Raw genomic sequence first — 20,184 nt, forward strand, 5'->3', positions numbered from 1 at the left:
AGAAATGAAGGAAGATGACTTGTCTATAAAAATAAGTTTAATATCTTCCTTCATTAAAGAAAAAAATTATAACAATAAATAAAATTTAATTAATTAAAAATAATGGTAACCTGGCCCTGTTGTCCCACATATGGCCGAAGATGTTCTCCACTAACTATATACAATTTCAAAAAAATAACCTTTGCATCTTACAATAAAATATTAACAATACTTTCAAATAAAAAAAACTCATTGCATCAATTTAATTATTAACTATATATTTTATGAAAAAAAATATATTAACTATATAAAAATTAACCAAACAAATATTCAATAACCTAGCAAGTTGGATTGGAGTGGTTGGGATTGGGAGATAAATTATGCAAAACTTAAAAAATAAGGTTCTCTGTCTTATCAGTTGTTAGCATTTTGCATTCACCCACAGCCACAAAATACTTAAATGCAAGATTCCTTGCAATTGAAAGAACTCAGCCCTCAGAAAAAAACAAAGAGAAATTGTTGAAAAAGAAAAAGGATCATCATGGTGTTTAAACTTTTAGAGTAGAGAATCCAACAGCTTCAAAATTCCCCTTTCCATTTTCACAGGAAATTGCAACATCTGCAAACTAAGCCCTCTGATTACAGCAAAACGGAGGAAATGCCCCAAAACCTGATCCAAATTCCCAGAGTGAAGCTGGGTAGCCAAGGATTGGAGGTAAGATCAATCAATTCTGAGAAATGGGAACATGGAAAAACAAACAATAAGACTTTGAGAATCCCAAATTCGAGAAAAATGTTTAACTTTTCCAAATAAAAGTTTGATCTTAATGGGATATGATGAATCTGTGTGAAATGGTTGCAGGTTTCAAGGTTGGGTTTCGGATGTGCAGGACTCTCTGGAATTTACAACGCTCCCCTCACTCATAAAGATGGATGTGGCATGATCAAACAAGTTTTCACTAGAGGCATAACCTTTTTCGATACTTCTGATCTTTACGGAGCCGATCACGACAATGAAATCATGGTTGGAAAGGTGTATTATCCATAACAAAAAAACTTTGAAAAGTTATGGAGTTTGATAACCTTACCAATTGGCTGAAGATGTTTCATTTTGTAGGCCTTGAAACAGCTCCCTCGAGAAAAGATTCAGTTAGCTACAAAGTTCGGCATTGTGCCATTAGGAGACTTTCGGTTTTCAGTAAATGGGACACCTGAATATGTAAGGAAGAGCTGTGAAGCGAGTCTTGAGCGGCTTCAAGTTGATCACATCGACCTCTACTATCAGCATCGTGTTGACCCATCTGTGCCCATTGAGGAAACCGTGAGCTCTTTCTGTATAGAGTTTTCTACTGCTGAAAGAAAAGTTATAAATCTAGTCCTCAACTTTCAAGATTATATCTCCTCATTCTAACCATTAAGTCCATAATTTAACTTCTTTCGTGATATAAACATTAAGCTAATCTAGTTAATGACACTAACTAACTTTTTAGCATACAGAAACTAAATAAACACAATCTAAAAGTTCAAAGACCGAAACTAATAATTTAACCCAAAAAAATCACTTTTTGAAACTTTAATGGTTGGCTGTGAAGATGGGAGAGCTGAAGAAGCTAGTGGAGGAGGGGAAGATAAAGTATATCGGTTTGTCCGAAGCAAGTGCAGACACAATCAGAAGAGCCCATGCAGTTCATCCAATCACTGCCTTGCAAATGGAGTATTCACTGTGGAGCCGTGACATTGAAGATGAGATAATCCCACTATGCAGGTGAGAAAAGGCAACCACATAATACAAAGTTATATCTCGAATCCTTGATAGACTCGGTGGATCAAGGCTTGGTGTTTTGCAGAGAGCTTGGAATTGGGATGGTGGCTTACAGTCCTCTGGGTCGAGGGTTCTTCGGTGGAAAGGCGGTTGCAGAAAGCTTGCCCAGTGAGAGCTTGCTGGTAAGTTTGTAAGGGAGAGTTCTGAGCAAGTTCTGCCATGGAATCTGCATATCATAACTCAAGGGTGTGTCTGTTTTGACAGGTTAAACATCCAAGATTTGCCAAGGAGAGTTTAGAAGAGAATGAAGCTATTTACAAACGGCTTCTTGATATGGCTGCCAAGCATCGTTGTGCTACAGTGCAGTTGGCTTTAGCGTGGCTGCTCCATCAGGGTATTGATATAGTTCCCATCCCAGGTACGTTATGTATCCGCCTCTTCCTGTCCCAGAAAGGAGTTGTAAGAATGTTATTTGTTGAAGAATGTCAATAATAGATGGCAAGGAGAAAGGAACATTCATGTTAAAATCTTGAATGATAACATTTCAGAATGAAAAGTAAATAAACAAAAGAATAAACTTACCTAATCCATTTCCATGAATGAAGCGTTTAGTTTGCTCTGTTGGACAGTTCCAACTCTTTGTTTCGTTTTCCATTCTGGCAAAGGGACAACCAAAGTTGGGAACCTTGACAGCAACATTCGGTCATTAGGTGTGGAGCTAACACCGGAGGATTTGAAAGAAATTGGTGATGCTGTGCCAGTTGATGAAGTTAGAGGTCAGCGAGAATACGATGTTTTCTCCAAATATATGTGGAACTTTGCAGATAAAGGAGCTGAAAGCCAACGCAAGACCTTTCGTGATTTGGAACTTGTAACCACTGCAGACATATGAGTAAACACTTCAGTTCTCAGGTGTCATGCCCAACACTACATTGAATGTGTTGATGCTTGGATTTTGGTAGATCGGTTCACTCTAAAATGTGCACCAAACTCGATTATCAGGGAATCGAATACCTGCAAAACCGAACAATCCTAAACCAGTGTGACTTTTGTCACACTGGCTCTGATGCCTAAGTTAGCTATGAGAGAAATTACTAAAGCAAGTAAGGTACTTGAAGTGTAATTCAGCTTACCTTCAAGGAGTGACCCCCCTACCTATTTATAGTCGATCTTCCCCCCTAGGGTTTCACGAAATGCCAACCTTAGGTCTGATACATGTGGGCCTATGGGCCGGGACACCTCCAGCAGCAGTAGAGGAGCAAGGACGGGGCTCAGCACCGAGCAGGGGTCAGAACCGAGCCCTGCTCGGTTCGGCTCGTCCGTTGCGGGTTGTTTCGCCTAGCTTAATTGCTCCTTCGCTTGTTGTTTTTTACCTCATAACAGTTCCCCCTACTCTCGAGGTGATGTACTTCAGTTTTTTTTTTGGACCTATCACTTTGAGAGTACATTTATTGGTAGGCCATGAGAAGAGTTGTCATTGTCAATTTTTGGTTTGCACCATGGTTTCGTGGTGGCCGAGCAAGTCTCAGCCTAATGGTGTAACACCATTGGTCCGAGTCGTATTCCTTTGCTTTCTGGGGCTATATAAACCCCTTCCACCTCCTTTACATTCACTTATCCCCTTTACTTCGAGGTAATCTCCCTTCTTTTCTTGTTCTTTGTTGCTCGTTTGTTTCCATGGCATCCGATCTAAACTTTGAGTGGACTGCCTCCGATGACAAGTCATCATCCAACCCTTCTTTTGAATCCCGGTACTTTCGTCCTTCTTGGGTGGACAACTCTACACTCACGGCGAGGGACTTACGCCGTCTCCGCTTAAAATACTGCATTCCCAACTCTGTTAGCCTTCGTCTCCCAAACCCTGGGGAGAGTATTGACGGATCCTACCCCGGGGAAGTTGTATTCTACGCGACCATGTTCAAATTTGGTATTAGTCTACCCTTGAAATTGTTCCTTCAAAACTTTTAGCTTTTAATCAAGTAGCTCCTTCCCAGATCGTCCCTAATGGGTGGTTTACATTGATTAGTTGCTTCATTCTATGGTCTTACCTTGGGGTGACCAACCTATAACTGCGGCCACCTTCATGTTGCTTTGTTTCCTTAAACATAGCCCTAATGACAACTTTCATTTTTACGTTAGCTCGCGAAACCAAATTCTCATTATGGGTCCTTCCTTAGTAAAGCACTGGAAGGATGAGTGGTTCTTTGTCTGTGGTAACTGGCTAGCCCAGGATGACTGTGGATTGCATTTCCTCGTCCCGACGGAGTGTAGGGAGTTAGGTAAGTAGATTCCCGAACTCTATCGGGACTTTCTTACGTCACATTCTGAAATCCCTCTTTCTGCTTCTTTTGTTGACAGTTCCCCATATCTGTGAACTTTCTGTCGAGGCGTTGAACTTCTATCACAATGTCATCCAGTTACCAGACATCGAGCGATGGGGCCCAGACTTGATAAACGAGCAAAACCTGGTAGATTTTGGTTTGGCTCCTCCCCGTCAACCTTCAAGTAATTATCGAAAGTTTATTTTAAATCTGCATCCAGCTGATTTTTACTTTCGTATTTTTCTTGTAGAAATGTCGAGATGGGCCACTTCCCTATTCGAGAAAGAACGCCGACGAAACGTTCGAAGCTCGGGTGCCAAATCCAACCGGGCCTCAGATGTCGAGATAACTAACTTGACGGAGGATGACCCCCAACCTCAGCCTCAGGCTCGACCCTCGATGCCTCTTGCTGCACCTCGTCGTTCTGCCCGGCTTCAAGGGGCATCCACCCCGTCTTCCTCTCGTGGCCATCTTGGGTCTTCCTCCCATGTATCGGCTTTTCCTTTTTTGGGCCCGTATGATGCCGATACCAACGGGGCGGCTTATCTGGAGAGGGCTTTCAGCCTTTGGCAAGGACTTGGACCGAGTTTTGGTTACTCAAACCCTCAGCACCGCATCAATACCTGTCTTAATGACCTCCATCAGGTCAATATCATAGTTGCCTCTTGGTATCCAATGTCGCATCTAGTCTAACATTTGTCATTGGCTTTAGTAGGTTTTTAACCGCTTGGTCGTGTTCTCGGGTAGAGTTGCTGACGAAATTAACCATCTTCGTCATCACTATGCTCCTCGAGATGAACTGGACCGGGCTCTTACCTCTTTAGACCAGGCTCACATCCTGTTGGCGACTGCTCAGCATGACCTGGAGGTCGAAAGGAGGAAATCCCATGACTTAGCCGCACTGCAAAGGAAGCTTGACAAGGCCAATGCCCAGCTCTCCAACTTCGAATTCTTGGCCGAGGAGTTTAAGAAGGCCCAGGACTATGTCGATCTGCAGAATGCCGCCATGGAGTGTGGTGTCTCCTGGTCTCTCCACCAGGTCTCTAATGAACACCCTGACATTGCTTACTCCTTTCTCCAGGAACGTTTTAGAGCTGAATGCGACGCCCCCGACGATATGGACGACAGTAATGACGACAAATAGGGACAACGTGGGTCAAGTTGTCTGTTGATGCTTCATGTTTTGGAAAATTATTTGCTATGTTTCTGTTGTTGTTTTTCCTATTACCTTGCTGGTTCTATGTCGGAATTATCAATTAGATCTCTTCAAGCTTCTTTATTTGCTTAAGGCTCAAACTTTGGTGGAGTCGACTTTGCCTGCCTTTAACTCTCGTAGGTTTCTAACTTGTTGGTCATGGCCAGCAGTTTTACACCTGTTACTCTCGTCGTTGCTTGGCTTTCGACCTCTTGCTCTGCCTCGTGTTTTAACCGCGCTAGACCAAGTGGCCCGCTTTTGGTTTGGCCTTGATCGAGATCTTTAATTTTTCTTCCATATTCCATTGCTCCATATATTACCATGCCCCCTACTTGAGGAGTTCACGGAAAGAAGTGACAGTGGTTGCTCAAAGTAGATAATAAGAATTTTATTTGACCAAAACAAATGCATAATCAAATAACATAACCATAGGAAAAGAGAAAAACAAAAAATAACCTTGAAAGGTTGCATCTACCCTAAACCCTATTTTATCGGTCGAGAAAGTTGCGATGATCATTTCGAAGTAGAGGTCCCAATTCCTGCGTCGTGGCCTCTTAACGAGGTGTAGTAGCACTCACGTGATACCTGCTATTCCCCTTTGATTTCACCTACACCTCTAGGTGTTGGGAATTTCATAAATTGAGGTAGGTAGAGGGTATTGCTTTGAGTGTGTGTATGGTCGGCCTTCCTAAATTTCATTATAGGAAGATGAGTAGTCGACGATGAGGAATTCTCCTATTTTGGTGATGCTCCTTGACCCACTACCGAATGTTACCAGCAATTCTATCCTGCCCTCCGAGATGACCCGTTCTCCCCCAAAACCCACTAGTGGTGCACTGCTGCTCTTATGCATCATTTCTCCTAAATCCATAGTATTATAAGCTGTTAAGGAGATGATGTCAGTAGAGCTACCCCCATCCACCAAGATTCAGTGCACCTTCATATTGGCTATTTGTAAGGCGATAACCAATGTGTCATTGTGTGGGTGGGAGGGTGGGCTGTCTCATCCTCTGAAAATTTGATTTTTGAAGGCCGCCCGGCAAAAACTGCATGCTAGACTTCATAATGCCCTAGGCTTGTCCTTGCTTCCCGTACACTTGCCTTCCTCTTTCTACTGAACCTCCCATTATCGTTCGGATTTCTCTGGCATGAGACTTGTTGTCATTCTCACTATTTTGAGTCGCTTTGGAATCCTCCACGTACTCCTTGAGATACCCCTTAGGATAAGTCCTTTCACCTCCTCCTTGAGGTCAAAACAATCCTGTGTGGCATGCCCATGGTCTCGGTGGAAGAGGCAATATCATCCTTTGCTCCTCTTATTCGGAGGTGCTTTCATCCTTTCTGACCACTCAAGCAACCTTTGATCTTTGATCTCCATTGACACCTGCTTGAGTGGGACTGTGGTTAGAGTGTATTTTTCGAACTTTCGAAGCGGATCTTTCTGACTAGCTCGATCTGTTTTTCCCACCTCGAGCTCTGTTGCTTCTCTCCTGACCTTTCTCTTTTTTGGTCGGTTCATTTCCCTTCAGGTTCCTTTTTTTAGTGGAAAAATTCCGCAACACTCGTGTATTTCTGGGCTCGACTCAGTGCGTCTGTAAAGGTGTTCGAGGTTTTCTTTCTGAACGAAAACGATAGATGCCGGACATGACCAGTAGTGATACTGCATCAATAAGACCTTCCACTTGTAGCTTCTCCTCATTGAACCAAGCCACATAATTGTGAAGGCTCTTCGCCGCCCTCTGTTTTATGGTCAGGAGGTAGGCTACTGATCGGCTCCAATTCCGTCCTCCTACAAACTGGGTCACGAATGCCCTAGCGAGGCTCTTGAAGCTTAAAATCGACCCTTGCTTTAATTGTCGAAACCAAACACTGGCTGACCCGCCTAGGGTGAATGAGAAAACTCGGCATCTAATTGCCTCTGAGACCCTGTAGATGTCCATCCATTTTCAGTAGGCATCGAGATGATATGCCGTCCCATCAAACTGCTTTATGGCTGGTAGCTTGAATTTTGGAGGCACATTATCCCCCATTATCTCCTCCGTGAACGGGGAATCTGTTTGGTCTATTGACTCCTCGAGGTCAATTCCCTTTTCTTTCAAGCTCAGTTGTTTTTCGGATAATTCGGGTCGATCCCTCAGTTTCTCTTTGTCGAGGTCTACCGGCCCGAGGTCTCCTCGGGTATTTTGCTCCTCCTAGCCTCCATTGGGTACCGAGGATTTTGGCCGCTTCCTGTCGACATTCGGCCGGCCTTCCAAGTCGAAAATCCGAGTCCTCCGCCTGTCGTTTCCCCCCAACTTCAATTTGCTCTGCGCTTTATTTGTCGATTCCTCTGCTTCGATTAGCGCCGGGCCCTTTCCTTTTCGAGGGACTCTGACAAGGGGCAGTAGGCTCGCTTCCCTTTGCTCCAACTGCTAAAGCAGTTGGGTCATATGCTGGTCCATACCCTCAAACTTCTCTTCCAGGGCCACAAACTTGTTTTTGGGTTGATCCAGAGCCTTGACTCGTGGGTCATCTGGTAGCCCTTCTCGACGCTCCGAGTCGGGTCAACTCATCTCACCCTCAACTCCTCCTAGCAGGGGGTCGTCTATGTTCAGTCTCCTCCTCGGATGGCAATCGTCATCAGAGCGTCGTGGACTTTCCTCCGGGTTCATGTTGCTTGCTCAAGTGTATAGCTTGTATCGTTCCCACAGACGGTGCCAATTGTTGATGCTTGGATTTTGGTAGACCGATTCACTCCAAAATGTGCACCAAACTCGATTATCAGGGGACCGGATACCTGCAAAACCAAACAACCCTAAAGTGGTGTGACTTTCGTCACACTAACTCCGATGTCTAAGTTAGCTATGGGAGAAATCACTAAGCAAGTAAGGTACTTGAAGTGTAATTCAGCTTACCTTCAAGGAGTGACCCCCCTACCTATTTCTAGTCGATCTTCCCCCCTAGGGTTTCACGAAATGCCAACCCTAGGTCTGATACATGTGGGCCTATGGGCCGAGACACCTCCAGCAGCAGTAGAGGAGCAAGGACGAGGCTCGGCCTTGGGCCAAGCCTAGCTCGACACCGAGCAAGGGTCAGAACCGAGCCCTGCTCAGTCCGGCTCGTCCAGCACGGGTTGCTTCGCCTGGCTTAATTGCTCCTTCGCTTGTCGACCTCGTAACATAATGAAATTGTCTCCTCAAAACATATTCTAAAGAGATAATTTCATTCAAAACTAACATATACTCAAACAAATGGCCTTATTTCTCAATCTCATTTTAAAATATAATATTTATAAAGAAACTCTGGTAATTCATTCTCCCCTTACCAAACAAATGATACGAAATGAACAATCTTCTTTATATGATGCAAATAGAAGATTAATGATGGTTTTGCCTATTAGAAGCCACAAACTTATGGGTTTATTCATAATATTTCTATGGGCTCCCATGAACTCGGTTGGAATGACTAACTAGTACCGACCAATTGAACCCAAACTACACAAACATTCTTGTGGAAAGTGAATCAGTAACTTCATTCAGTGCCCTCATTTCAATGGTTGACATATCATTTTCATTTAGTTTGGTACACCGCTGTAGGAATCAGGAGGTGGGTCACATATTCATGATCTCAACACTGAACCATTAACTCTATAGCTAAAACATCCATTGGAGATATATATTAGCCTTCAACAAAATTTCAAATCTTTTCTTGAAAATCTGTTGTTATTTCAATTCGCTTTCCACTAAATTTGAAATAATTGAGACTCACACTTTTTAGAGAGCAGTTCAGCAGCAGAAAAGAGCAAACTAGTACGCAAACAGTTCTTTAGATTAAAGCAACCAAACAGGACCCAGCTGTCATAGAATCTGACTCCATGCAGCAGCACAAGGCCGCTGACTGACAAAATTATTCCTGCAAATGGAATCAAACTCAGCTTTAATCAATTTCATAATAATCAAGGGGCACAGCTTGTAAGGCGGGCGTATTACGTATAGATATCAGTATAACTGCACTATTGGCAATACAATGAGGAGATTTATCGCAATTTTCAGATTATTCGTCAGAAGCTGTGCAAGAATGGACAGAAAGAGGATATAATTAACGTCAAAGTTGTAAATTCAGAAGATGCTTACCAGAGAGTTGGTTTGTGGCTACAGATTTTCCAGTGATTAACAAGCCTCTGATTGTCAAGAGGCATGAAACTTTCTTGTCAGCAAGAAAACTAAAAAGTTAATAATTTCAATGCGAAAACGCTAGTTAGCACTCAATAATGTGGGTTAGAATATAATTAACATGTAATAAATGAACAACATTTTTAAGGAAAATGCTGAACTACATATCTGACACATAAACTCAATACTTTGTAAAGCACTGTGGAACAGGCTTTCGTGATAAGATACTATAGACAACAAATATGGGCTCAAATAGGATGATAAAAATAAATGTGATTTAAGAACAATAAAAGAAAAAAAAAATTGTCTGGTGATATATAAGAATTTCATATCCGAGATTCCATATCTTTCAATTCTGCAAGGAGAGAACTATCTATCTTTTAATGAAATATAAAACAAAATAGGGCCTAATTTTCCAAAGTTATTCAAACTACAATTCTTTTGAGACGATCAATTCATAAATATAAAGTTCATACGTTTATTAAACCAAGTTTTAACAGCAGTTGCAAAATTTATACAGTATTTAATCTAAGCCATATATACCCAACAGTACAAACCCCATAACTTCGTGTTAATTGCCATAGAAACAGTAGAACACATAAGTCTTTAATGAGCCTCAAGTGCCACTCCAGCTGTCTCAGTGAAGGTCTTGAGGTATTCTTTCCTTGCAGGATGCTGCTCTTGTGGCCGGTTAAACGGAGTCCAAATTGGCTCTCCCTGGAACAGCCTCATCAACTACGTATAATCCAATAATGATAATACCATGAAAATCAATGTATGAAATACTCTTTTTTTGCCTACAAATTTACATAGAATGATAAAATTTTAAATCTCATTTTCGTCTATAGCCTTAAAATTTCTGTTACACAATAACCATTTTAGTTTATAAAGTTTCAAAACGTCTTTTTAAATCTTAAACTTTCAAAATATTATCACGTTCGTCTTTAGTATAAATTATTTTTCTAACTAATATTCACTCACACAATATTATCTCATCCAGCTAAAGAGGCTCGATTTTTTTTTAGGACAATATGTAGGGGTGGGGTTCGAACACAGTCGGCAATACATGCCTGTAACTCATGTTGGCACCTAAAAGGGTAGATTAGATTGGTTAAAAGCAAAATAATAAAGAGGTGTTTTGAAACCCTTTCGTTAGCAAGGCTTGGGGTCTTTTGTTTAGAGGTCTCAGGTTCGAACCTTCAAGTGATCTTAATACCAAAAATCCTTGATGTCGCCTAGTTCGGAGGGTGCGTCTGGGTACAGGAGAGCAAAGCTCCGACTCCCAATTATAAAAATATATATATATACACATACACAGGTGTTTTGAAAATTCAAAAATCAAAATAGACTTTAAAAGTGTGTGGACCCATAATTTTCTTCGAAGTTATGGTAATTAGTAGTACCTTGGCATAATTATTGGTGTCCAGAGTGAAACGGTGGTAGATACCGGCAGGCAAAACGATAAGATCGCCGGGCTTGATCCAGATTCGAATCCAACGGTCGTTCTTGTCCCGCACGTCGAAGTAGCCACTTCCATCCAAACAGTAGCGAATTTCCTCATCGCCATGAATATGCTCTGTGTAGAAATCCTTCAACTTCCCTTCGTAATTAGCAAGTTTCTCCGGGCATATATCAAGTAAATCCTACCACATCTCATGCAAAACGAAACTTCAAACAAAAATGACCAAAATAGAAACGGAAAAACGCCGACGGATTAGTGAATATCCACAAACCACGTAGTTGTATCCCCTGTCTTCTCTGATTTTCTTCAATTCCTCATCGTTTTCATAGTTGTTAGGGTTCAATTTCCAGTACAGCACTCCCAATTCTACACATAATTCATTCAATTCAATCGTAGGGCAAAAATTCTCCTAAGTTTCGGGAGAAAAGGGAGTGGGAGGGGCACCTGCCAATTGCTTCATGGAAACGAACTCTTTAGGGTCGCGGTGGTGAGGAAGCCTTTGGTCCTCATTGCTATCATCCATAAACCAAGCCTGCACAAAGACTCGTTTCCTCCATCAATGTTTTGAATTTGAATCAATGTCTGATATAGAATGAAGACCAGTTCGGCTCATTAAACTCACCTCGATCGCCATGTTCGAACGCGCTCTCTGAAAATTTTTCCCGGAGTTGAACCGTCGAGAAGGTGCTCCGGTTGACTGCCGAGCTCCAAATTTAAAGAAGGAATAACAAGAATTCTCAGTTGAACTTGAAGGTTCGAAATCAATGATTTTCTCTTCTTTTTCTTTTTCTTCCTTAATTCGTTTAATTAATGTCATTGGTGCTGCCACGTGTACGGATGAAGATTTTTTTTAGTCTTGTGGCGCGCAAATGACGTGGATTTTATAAGTCTTTACGACCAAGAAAAACAAATCTATAAAATAACTACTGGAATTTGGATTTTACGCCCACTCAGGTAAATATTCATGAATTTTTAATATATTTTTTCTAATGTAGGATTTGGATTCCTGACGCCAACATCTCACGATTTTAGATTTAGACAAAAGTAGAGTCTTTCAATTCTGGACTGACTCGATTGGATCTAATCGACTCGATTTATCCAAACGATTTAATGGAGTTGTTCAATCGATTAAGAGTGAATTTTGGAGTGATGGTAGAATGAGTGATTTTGAAAAATGAGATTTAAGTCAAATTAATTTTCAAAATTATCATCGAAGCAATACTTTAAAAATCAATAGAAAATAAGTGATTTTAATAATAATAAAAGTGATTTTAATTTTAAATGACTCTCAAACATCCTCAGTCAAGTGGGCTAACCTAAGCCACTTGAACCACGTCACTTTTTAATTTGACTCGCAATAATTTTAATATACAATTTTTTAATTAGCTGTGTACATCGAATTAATCACTTTTTTATAATGCTTAGTTCGATTAATAATAAAACGGAGTGCTTTTCTTCCTTTCATTAACATTTACATCTCAATCTTAAGTTATTTCCTCTCACATCCCATCTCAAAAACTCCCTCTACTTTCTTCCGCCATATTCTTCTTCCATCTGAGGGCAAAATGGCTTCAAAAATTCTATCAAATCTAATGTTCTAGATTGCTATTCTACAAAAGTTAGTTATGGTATAACGTAGTCTACTAACAATTAAGCAAAGCTTTTAACATGACCGAACAGCGAGTTCGACTCCTAGACGAACGCTACCATGAGGGAGAGTTTCGTGGGTGATTGAAAAGAACCATTGGTTTTGACGGCATCAAATTGTGGTGAGGTAAGATGCTATGCGCCTGAAAGATTTGAATTTGGTATACAGAGAGAGAGGGTGTTGGCAGAGAAAAGACAGCATACATTTTTATACATAATGCATGAGAACTGGACGTCTCCAACATTGCATCGTCATCTCAACTCAATAAGCCTCGACAGCAGAAACATGAACAAATTCCTAACCATCCTAGCAACGGTCGCGATACCGTGTCCAAGTTACAAAATTGATCAGCTGAATGAGATACTCTTGATATAGACACCTCTCCCTGCAAGATCTCCAAAATATGACCGGTTCGGTTGGGGAAGGCATACATAACACTCCCCCTTAAACGCAGTCAAATCATGCAACGAGCAACCATTTCACGACTTTGTTCCGCTCTTCTTTCTCTCTAGTTCTTGTTAATCACGAGGATGATTTTGTGAAGTAGCATGACATCATCGATGTCGTCAAACTCAGCACTCCTGGACGTCTGCAGAAAAGTAGCTCCCAAACTGAGATATCAAACAACTTTATACCATAAATTTGACTATGAACTATTGGGCTGCTAAACCATTAGACAATCCTATTATAACCAGATCCTATTATACATCAGATGGTGACACCTAAAACTGATACCAAGTTCCTCAGTTAACCATTTCGGACACACGGAGAAAAGTTTTTTGGAACCAAAAATAACGCCTAGAAAAAGGCAAGAGCCGAAGATTATGTATCTGCAGAAAAGTACAAGATAGCTCAATTATTAAATGTTGCATGAAGTTGTGTCATTTACTAGGATGTTGGAAGTTTTTGGTCTTAATTCATCAAACTCATAAATGTTTCCTTAACGTCGATGTGCTGCTTCAGAAATTAATAATATTAAAAGGCGGGGCAAAAGCAAAGAAAACTAGCGAAAATGCATGGAAACAATTGGATTCTAACTCTACAGAAATTTCAGGAGAAACTGATAAACGCCTTAGTTGAGAAAGTGATTTAATAGAACTAGTGCAACCAATCCAATTTATTACCAGTTCTAATGAGTGATGAAAATGCATATAAATGCCAAAAAAAAAGTCAACTGCTGATATAAAAGCTCTATAGTTCTACCTTTAACATTAAGGTCGACAGGAAAACATGCAAATTTTGACTGATTGTCGGCTGTTCCAACGAAGGCTTTTGCTACTCCAGTTGGGGATAAAGAGCTTGTCACACTCTGACCTAAATTCTTATTGGATATGTGCGTCCTCATTTGATGGTTCATATACCCCTCCAGGCTAGAAGAAGGCAATCCTGTATTTTTCTTGTTCTTTAACCTTCCCCTTACAGAAATTTAACCACAAAGATGGGAGTGAAATGAACGTAATGAGATCGGAGGCCACAAAGCTTATCTACCATGCAAGATGTCATCATTATGGGCTTATAACTGAAAAACAAACTTAGTCAAAGGTACCTGTCTTTTCGCTTTTCAAGATATCTCTGTAATGAAACTTTCCGACTCGCCTGACCCTCAACATCTAATATGAAAATCCACAATATTTTATGAAAAAACTATTAATTAGATCAGTTGTTTCTATGGGAAGCTGTGAGTTATTCACATGGAGACTGGTCAGACTAAATTGGAACTCAGGAGGTGAAGACAACAATTTCGTATGGTACACAGTAGCAGCAAAAACAGGGATTTTTACAGCAGGTAGTCGCAAGTATTAACTAACCATTGACTATGATCTTCAAATTATTACATTAAAAAAAAATGGAACCCTCAAGACCAGACTATCCAAATTTAAAATTGATTTATCAAGAAAAACGAGTACACAAAGTTTGTGGTTGAACATTTGTACGAATTTAATTATCACAACAAATTTTGTCTAAGGGCATAAAAGCAAAATTAAAATTAATGGGACAAAGAACAAACTTCTGAAAGTTCTAGCAAACATGAGAAATGCACCGTTTTTATTTTTCCAATGCAATTAACATAATTGGAAGCAAACAGAATGCTTACCAGAATCTCGAGTACTGTTTCCTTTTACATGCTGCTGCTGAGGGTACTCTACCATCTTCTCTGTCAAGTCAAAATACAAACTGTCACTTAACTAGCTACCACCATTACCAAACTTTATTTCTGGAAATATGATTAAAAAATGAAAAGACTAGATCCAAGCTCTAAGATTCAGTTCACAGCAGAAAAGAAAGTGTAGCTTAATGGAGAAGTGAAAACTGCCACATTAAGACCATCTATCACCGACAAATTCACAAAATGTAGGTTTTAGACTAGTACTCACTAAAATTACCTGCCAGAAGTACGGTCCAATAAAAAGGTGCCAAGCAAAGTTGAGGTGCAATGGAAAAGTTTTCAGAGTAAAAAAAGTCATTTTGCAACAAAATTGCTATAACCCGCATACTCACCACCTGTGTGCACATTTCGATAGATAGAGGCACTAGGAGGAAAAAAGTCATCTCTCTCATTGGCAGTCTGTAAAAGACATGGTGGAGACTGACATGCAGCAGTTCCACCCAATGGATGATTCTGAGGGAAAGGCATTGGACTTGCTGCAAGATGCATGATTGCCAATGCCTGCAAATCCATAGATGACTACAGCAAGTTGAAAGGGAGGGGGAAAATACCATTTCCATGACAAATATTCTTCAAGAATCCAAAAAAGAGATAACATCCAAACCTTATCTGGTGAGACTCCATCATACACGTTCACCTTGCCACAATAGAAAATTGTCATTTGCCCATCTCGTCCATTTGTTTCGCATTGATCTCTGTCAACCATTAAAACATGCGTTCCCATCTTTTCAGTTAGTACAAATTTTATTGAAGAAAGAAAAAGGGATATCTTTACAAAGATTTGAAATCCTCTGAAAAGTGCCTGTATAACCTTTAACAAAGCAGAATTCCAGAACTATTTTCACAGATATCAAAACAAGGGTAAGTCATCGAGATATGGGTGACTGATCAAGTACCAACAAATTTTTTAATTTTTCCAGAAAATCATTGTTGTTTTCCATCATAACGAGCCACAGAGGAAGAACCAACAAATAAGCTATCAAGTTTCAGCTCAAGGACTGTTATACCATGAGTATCCATCATAACGAGCCACAGAAAGAACCAACAAATAAACTATCAAGTTTCGCCCTGAAGGACTGTTATAGCATGAGTACATAAAGTGATGCAAATGTGGTTAACTACATCGGACTGGAACTTATCAAAGAATGCAAGAAAAGAAGTGCCCACATCCCTATGCACATGTATGCAATTTAAGACCAAACCCATAGGTCCACAAGATGACAACTTTCACATAATAGTTCAAGTTACTCCTTTTCAGCAATGTTTAGACTCTAAATATAACCAGCAGATAATAGAATTCAGAAAACAGATAACTTCTGCATTGCTTCATTTTCTTTTGCTTCTGCACACATTTTAAGTCCTAAAATCTCTTCCATACCTAGTGTTTTGGGTTAGGGTAGTGTACTTATGAATGCCAAAACAAAGATCTGTAGTTTATCCATAACTTTTGGAAGCACACATTCTCATTAAAACTTCTATTTGAGAGTTTAAATCATCTGGGGTCTGCAGAGAGAACAATAACAGCAGAACTACAAGAAATCGCGAGGTATAAGGTAAAACAGAACGTCAAATACAACAGCTTCCAGCCATAGAAATTGCTAGACATATTGTAAGATCCAACACTCCACATCATAGGGAAGAAGTACCAGAAAGTCAAAGATATTCACGGATTGACCTGGGACTGGTGACTTTGTTGTCTGGTTCAACTGGTGGATCCTCTGGAGTAGATTTTGCAGTCTCCACATTGCTATAAGCAGATTCATCAACTGACATCGTAAACTGAGCATCGTCACTTGGTTCTTTGGGTGAATCGCCTTGATTTGAATTCACCTACACAGATATCATCCAATAACATCACTGTTGTCTTTGAGAAAATTAACAAATGTGCAAAACAAAAACAAAAAATGTTTAAATATTAAAGTTGAATGGCGAAGATCAAAGAAAAAACTCCATTTAGTAAGTAACAAACTGGACTTTCAGTCGACATTTCCAAAAAATCCCTTATGCATAGATGAAAATTGAACTCTTCGGGGCAAAAAACCCCTTGTGGGTGGGGGAGATTATTTTCTCAGCAACCAAACAGAGGGTTGAGTGTGAAAAGCAGCAGAAACGGCAAAAACTCACCCGAGGCGAAACGACGACCTTCCGAAGAGCACCGGCGCCGGAATCGTCACAAGGCTCAAGCAATGCTTTAAGAGAAATAACCTGCTGGATCGCCTGAGATTTGTTCCACGAGGGCCGCCGCATTCCTGTCCCGACACGTGTAATCACAAGAAAGAAAGAAAAAAGGAGGAAGAAAGAAAGGAAAAAAAAAACCACAATCATTTCTCCGAAGCCGCAACAAAGAAAATCGCGTAAAAAAAAAAAGAGAAAAAGAAAACGGAAGTTCCGCCGGAAAAAATGGAGGGACAAAACCGGAAAATCAAAGAAAACGCAGAAGAGAGAAGACCTTTTTCCTTGAGGTATTTGCGACAATCCTCTCGCGTGAGCTGCGAAATGTCATCCTCCGTCAGCTGGTTGAGGGGTTTGTCAAGAATGGACCGGAACGTCGCCGCGCCGGCACTCATTGCCGCAGAATCCGGAAAACCGATTCACCGGCCGGCGCTCCGCCCTGGAAAAGGAGCAATCAAGGCCGGAAATCGAAGGCAGAGAGAGCCACGGCGGTCATCGGCGAGCGGCCGGCGGAATCTGGGAGGCGGAAGCGGCGTGATTTGGCGGAGGAAGAAGAAGAACAAAGGGGGGGAGGTGGGTGTGGGGAAGTGTGTTGGTGTGTGTGACTTTTTTTTTTTTTTGCGCCTGTGGCCGCGGCGTCTCTCCAATATGGTAGGGAGTGGTGGTTTTTTCTTTTTTCTTTTTTTCTTTTTTTTCTTTTTCAATTTCTTAATTTTTTTTAATTTTTTTAATTTTTAAGTAACTGCGCTTCTCCCTAGAGTGCCACGTAAGTTTCTTCCGTATATTATTTGACTTCGATTAATTTATTATTATTGTCATTATTACACCTCCCTATTCTTATTAATTATCATATTTTTTTTCAATATTACACTTACCTTACCATTATCTTATATTAATATCTTCTAAACAATCCTAATATAAAACAAACTAAACTTCTTTCATTCCCTTTTTCTTTTCTTCATTCCCATTTCTCAATCGTGTAAATTTATTGGTCATTGTTGGAATGTAGTTTGAGCCGTTGGATATTGCTACCTTTTTATCTAATTTTTTTAGATGTATTTAAAAAATATATATGCATATTTATTTAAGCCTCTATTTATACATAGTTTTTGAAAACGATACTAAATGTATTATAAATAAATTCTAGAGATTTTTTTGACATAAATTATTTGTAAGTGTATTATACATTTTAAAGTACGTAGGACTACTAAGATTGAAAGTTTTGGATACTTTTTAAAATAGGTGAACTAAAGACTCGTTTGATAACGTTTTCATTTATTGTTTCTCATTTTTAATAAACGTTTGCAAAATTGTGTAGGAATTTCAATGTTTATTGTCGATGTATCTACTTTTTTTTCTAATAGAAATATACGAAATCATTATTTTATCTTTTTTCTTTGAATTCATAATAAATATTGAAAAAATTAAATAACAAATAAGATGAAAACTGAAAAGTTGAATTTCACATACTACTTTTACTTATTTTAATATAAAATTTTGAAGAACTTATCAAATATATTTCTACTTCTTTATTTTCAAAAAATAAAAAATAATTTACAATAATTTACCGAATGTAGTTCTATTTTAAAATGATGAGTGAGAAACAAAAAACATAAACGTCATCAAACACATCTTAAATGGACTCAACCTTACAAATTCATAAGCTAAAGTTATAATTTAATTTAAACTCTATCCTACTAGATTACATCTCTTAATTTTGAAATATTAAAATTAACCCTAAGTTATAATTGGCCTCTTTTATTATGAACTATGTTATATCATTAAAAAAAATGTAACAAATTATTTGAGTGCATTAAACTGGACAGTGGTGAGGGTACCATTTTCTGACACCTGAGCTGCATTAATGAAATTTGAAAATGGTAGAAGACTGTGTTTGTATAATTACAATCAATTTTTTTCCCAAAAAAAAAAACTACAATAATAAATTGAATACATTTTTATTCATTATACCTTGTTTTTTTTTTAATTTAATCTTCGTAATTTAAAGAATTTCCACTATTATCTCTATTTATACATCACAATAATTCAATGGGTTAAATTATTTGTAATTTAATTTCAAAAAGTAGTAAAGCAATTTGGATTCCCATTATTGGTCCTACTTCAAAATAGAACTAGCATTATCCATTTTTCTATATTTGAACAAACATAACTTATTTAAATTCATGTGATATTCTAGACCTTCACATTCTTAAGAGTAAAAGGTATTTTTAGTCCATTAGAAAATACTTTGTGAAAATTTTACTTAGGGCTATATAATAAAAAAGAAGTTTGGAAATCATAAAAACAAAGAAATAAGAAAAACACTTTTTATTGATGCCTATTTCAAACCTATTTAGAGAATGAGTATTTTAACTCAATTTTCTCTCTCAAAGTCATCGTATAATATTTAGAAAAAAATTGTTAGATCGATTTGATAAATTTTTATTTAGGGGACAAAAAAAGAGATGTAGAGTTATGTGGAGGTGAGGAGATAATTCGTACCAATTAATGGTTCTTTGATGGCACGGTAAATTTTGGGTTCGTAGGGTTTTTTTTTTCATACCAAGATTCTCATTTGAGTTTTTTTTTTTAAACCTTTATCTTCAATGAAAATATCTCAGTTTCAATTTTCGTTGAAGTCTCGTATAAATTAATTTAAATTAAAGAGGAAAAAAGGGCCGGCCAGGCCAATGTCCAATCCTATAAGGCCCAAAAGTACTTCCATTCCCTCGCTTGCTTGATTCGGTGCCTAACTCCAATTATTTGTGCAACCATATTCCAACATGTGGCATTTCAACAATATCCACCAATAAAATCTAATTCCCATCAATCCGAGCTCGACTTGGTCGATAAAGTATCTGTTATCAATATTTTTCAGTACGATCAAATGAGATGAAGAATTGAACTTCTAATTTTAGAAAATGAGTGGGGTGCATTAACCACTAAATTATGCTCATGTTGATCTCTATTATCTGTCTTAAAATTGAACATCCAATTTCTATCTTCATATTTATTCAATTGAGAAAAAGAATAAGGTAGAATCTAATTGCTTATACAAGTATAGTCGAATTGATTAATAGATTAATAACCTACCTTAATAATCAAATGTACTTATGATAATGAGAAAAAAAATACTAATAATTAATTTATTTATTCTTTTAATTCAACGTTGGGAATTTGAAATTTTGATATTTTAGTCGAAGTTATAATGTCATGACTAATTACAAAAGAAATCAAATTAAGTGTCCATGTGTCTCTCTAGAAACAAGTGACAATACTTTTCAGCTATCTAAAAACTTAAAAAAGGAAAAAGGGAAAAAAATCATT

At 38.8% G+C, this 20,184-nt stretch overlaps 3 protein-coding genes across 14 annotated transcripts; 1 reads left to right on the top strand and 2 right to left on the bottom strand.

The window, feature by feature from the left end:
• Positions 1-538: 538 nt before the first annotated feature.
• Positions 539-9,588, top strand: LOC111009653 (perakine reductase). 8 transcript variants are annotated; one of them, XM_088126508.1, is made up of 8 exons: positions 539-694; positions 842-1,012; positions 1,097-1,342; positions 1,572-1,744; positions 1,827-1,923; positions 2,006-2,159; positions 4,100-4,209; positions 4,313-4,651. In XM_088126508.1, the coding sequence occupies exons 1-8, from the start codon at positions 638-640 to the stop codon at positions 4,409-4,411; spliced, it is 1,107 nt and encodes a 368-aa protein (XP_087982634.1). In that variant the 5' UTR covers positions 539-637; the 3' UTR covers positions 4,412-4,651. The 8 variants fall into 8 exon arrangements, with proteins under 8 accessions (XP_087982634.1, XP_022138495.1, XP_022138496.1 ...); XM_022282803.2 differs by lacking the exons at positions 4,100-4,209; positions 4,313-4,651 and adding an exon at positions 9,014-9,588; XM_022282804.2 differs by lacking the exons at positions 4,100-4,209; positions 4,313-4,651 and adding an exon at positions 9,021-9,588.
• Positions 9,589-9,862: 274 nt separating this feature from the next.
• LOC111009656 (acireductone dioxygenase 4) lies at positions 9,863-11,650 on the bottom strand. Its single transcript, XM_022282807.2, has 5 exons — positions 11,493-11,650; positions 11,315-11,402; positions 11,142-11,236; positions 10,812-11,051; positions 9,863-10,143 (listed from the first exon to the last, which is right to left on the bottom strand). The coding sequence occupies exons 1-5, from the start codon at positions 11,502-11,504 to the stop codon at positions 10,015-10,017; spliced, it is 564 nt and encodes a 187-aa protein (XP_022138499.1). The 5' UTR covers positions 11,505-11,650; the 3' UTR covers positions 9,863-10,014.
• A 1,048-nt stretch (positions 11,651-12,698) lies between these two features.
• LOC111009839 (protein TIFY 4B) lies at positions 12,699-17,495 on the bottom strand. 5 transcript variants are annotated; one of them, XM_088126495.1, is made up of 9 exons: positions 17,135-17,493; positions 16,810-16,934; positions 16,361-16,515; positions 15,290-15,380; positions 15,018-15,204; positions 14,614-14,673; positions 14,065-14,128; positions 13,722-13,933; positions 12,699-13,129 (listed from the first exon to the last, which is right to left on the bottom strand). In XM_088126495.1, the coding sequence occupies exons 1-9, from the start codon at positions 17,250-17,252 to the stop codon at positions 13,041-13,043; spliced, it is 1,101 nt and encodes a 366-aa protein (XP_087982621.1). In that variant the 5' UTR covers positions 17,253-17,493; the 3' UTR covers positions 12,699-13,040. The 5 variants fall into 5 exon arrangements, with proteins under 5 accessions (XP_087982621.1, XP_087982622.1, XP_087982623.1 ...); XM_088126496.1 differs by having other exon boundaries at positions 15,018-15,186; positions 17,135-17,492; XM_088126497.1 differs by having other exon boundaries at positions 12,699-13,107; positions 17,135-17,491.
• Positions 17,496-20,184: the final 2,689 nt, after the last annotated feature.

Source organism: Momordica charantia, assembly GCF_013281855.1.
Source record: "Momordica charantia cultivar OHB3-1 chromosome 7 unlocalized genomic scaffold, Mcharantia_2.0 BLBB01000007.1, whole genome shotgun sequence".
Classification (NCBI taxonomy): domain Eukaryota; kingdom Viridiplantae; phylum Streptophyta; class Magnoliopsida; order Cucurbitales; family Cucurbitaceae; genus Momordica; species Momordica charantia.

What these genes read in the sequence shown, in the direction of transcription:
- LOC111009656 (XM_022282807.2), bottom strand. An exon ending in TTCCATGAAGCAATTGGCAG is followed by an intron (nt 11,237 to 11,314) that starts GTGCCCCTCCCA and finishes AATTATGTGTAG; the next exon opens with AATTGGGAGTGCTGTACTGG. An exon ending in ACAGGGGATACAACTACGTG is followed by an intron (nt 11,052 to 11,141) that starts GTTTGTGGATAT and finishes GAGATGTGGTAG; the next exon opens with GATTTACTTGATATATGCCC.
- LOC111009653 (XM_022282798.2), top strand. Translation starts at nt 638, where the DNA reads ATGCCCCAAAACCTGATCCAAATTCCCAGAGTGAAGCTGGGTAGCCAA. An exon ending in TTTCTACTGCTGAAAGAAAA is followed by an intron (nt 1,343 to 1,571) that starts GTTATAAATCTA and finishes TTGGCTGTGAAG; the next exon opens with ATGGGAGAGCTGAAGAAGCT. An exon ending in TGCCCAGTGAGAGCTTGCTG is followed by an intron (nt 1,924 to 2,005) that starts GTAAGTTTGTAA and finishes CTGTTTTGACAG; the next exon opens with GTTAAACATCCAAGATTTGC.
- LOC111009839 (XM_088126495.1), bottom strand. Translation starts at nt 17,252, where the DNA reads ATGAGTGCCGGCGCGGCGACGTTCCGGTCCATTCTTGACAAACCCCTC. An exon ending in AACAAAGTCACCAGTCCCAG is followed by an intron (nt 15,381 to 16,360) that starts GTCAATCCGTGA and finishes AATGGTTGACAG; the next exon opens with AGATCAATGCGAAACAAATG. An exon ending in TGTCGACCTTAATGTTAAAG is followed by an intron (nt 13,130 to 13,721) that starts GTAGAACTATAG and finishes TTGATATCTCAG; the next exon opens with TTTGGGAGCTACTTTTCTGC.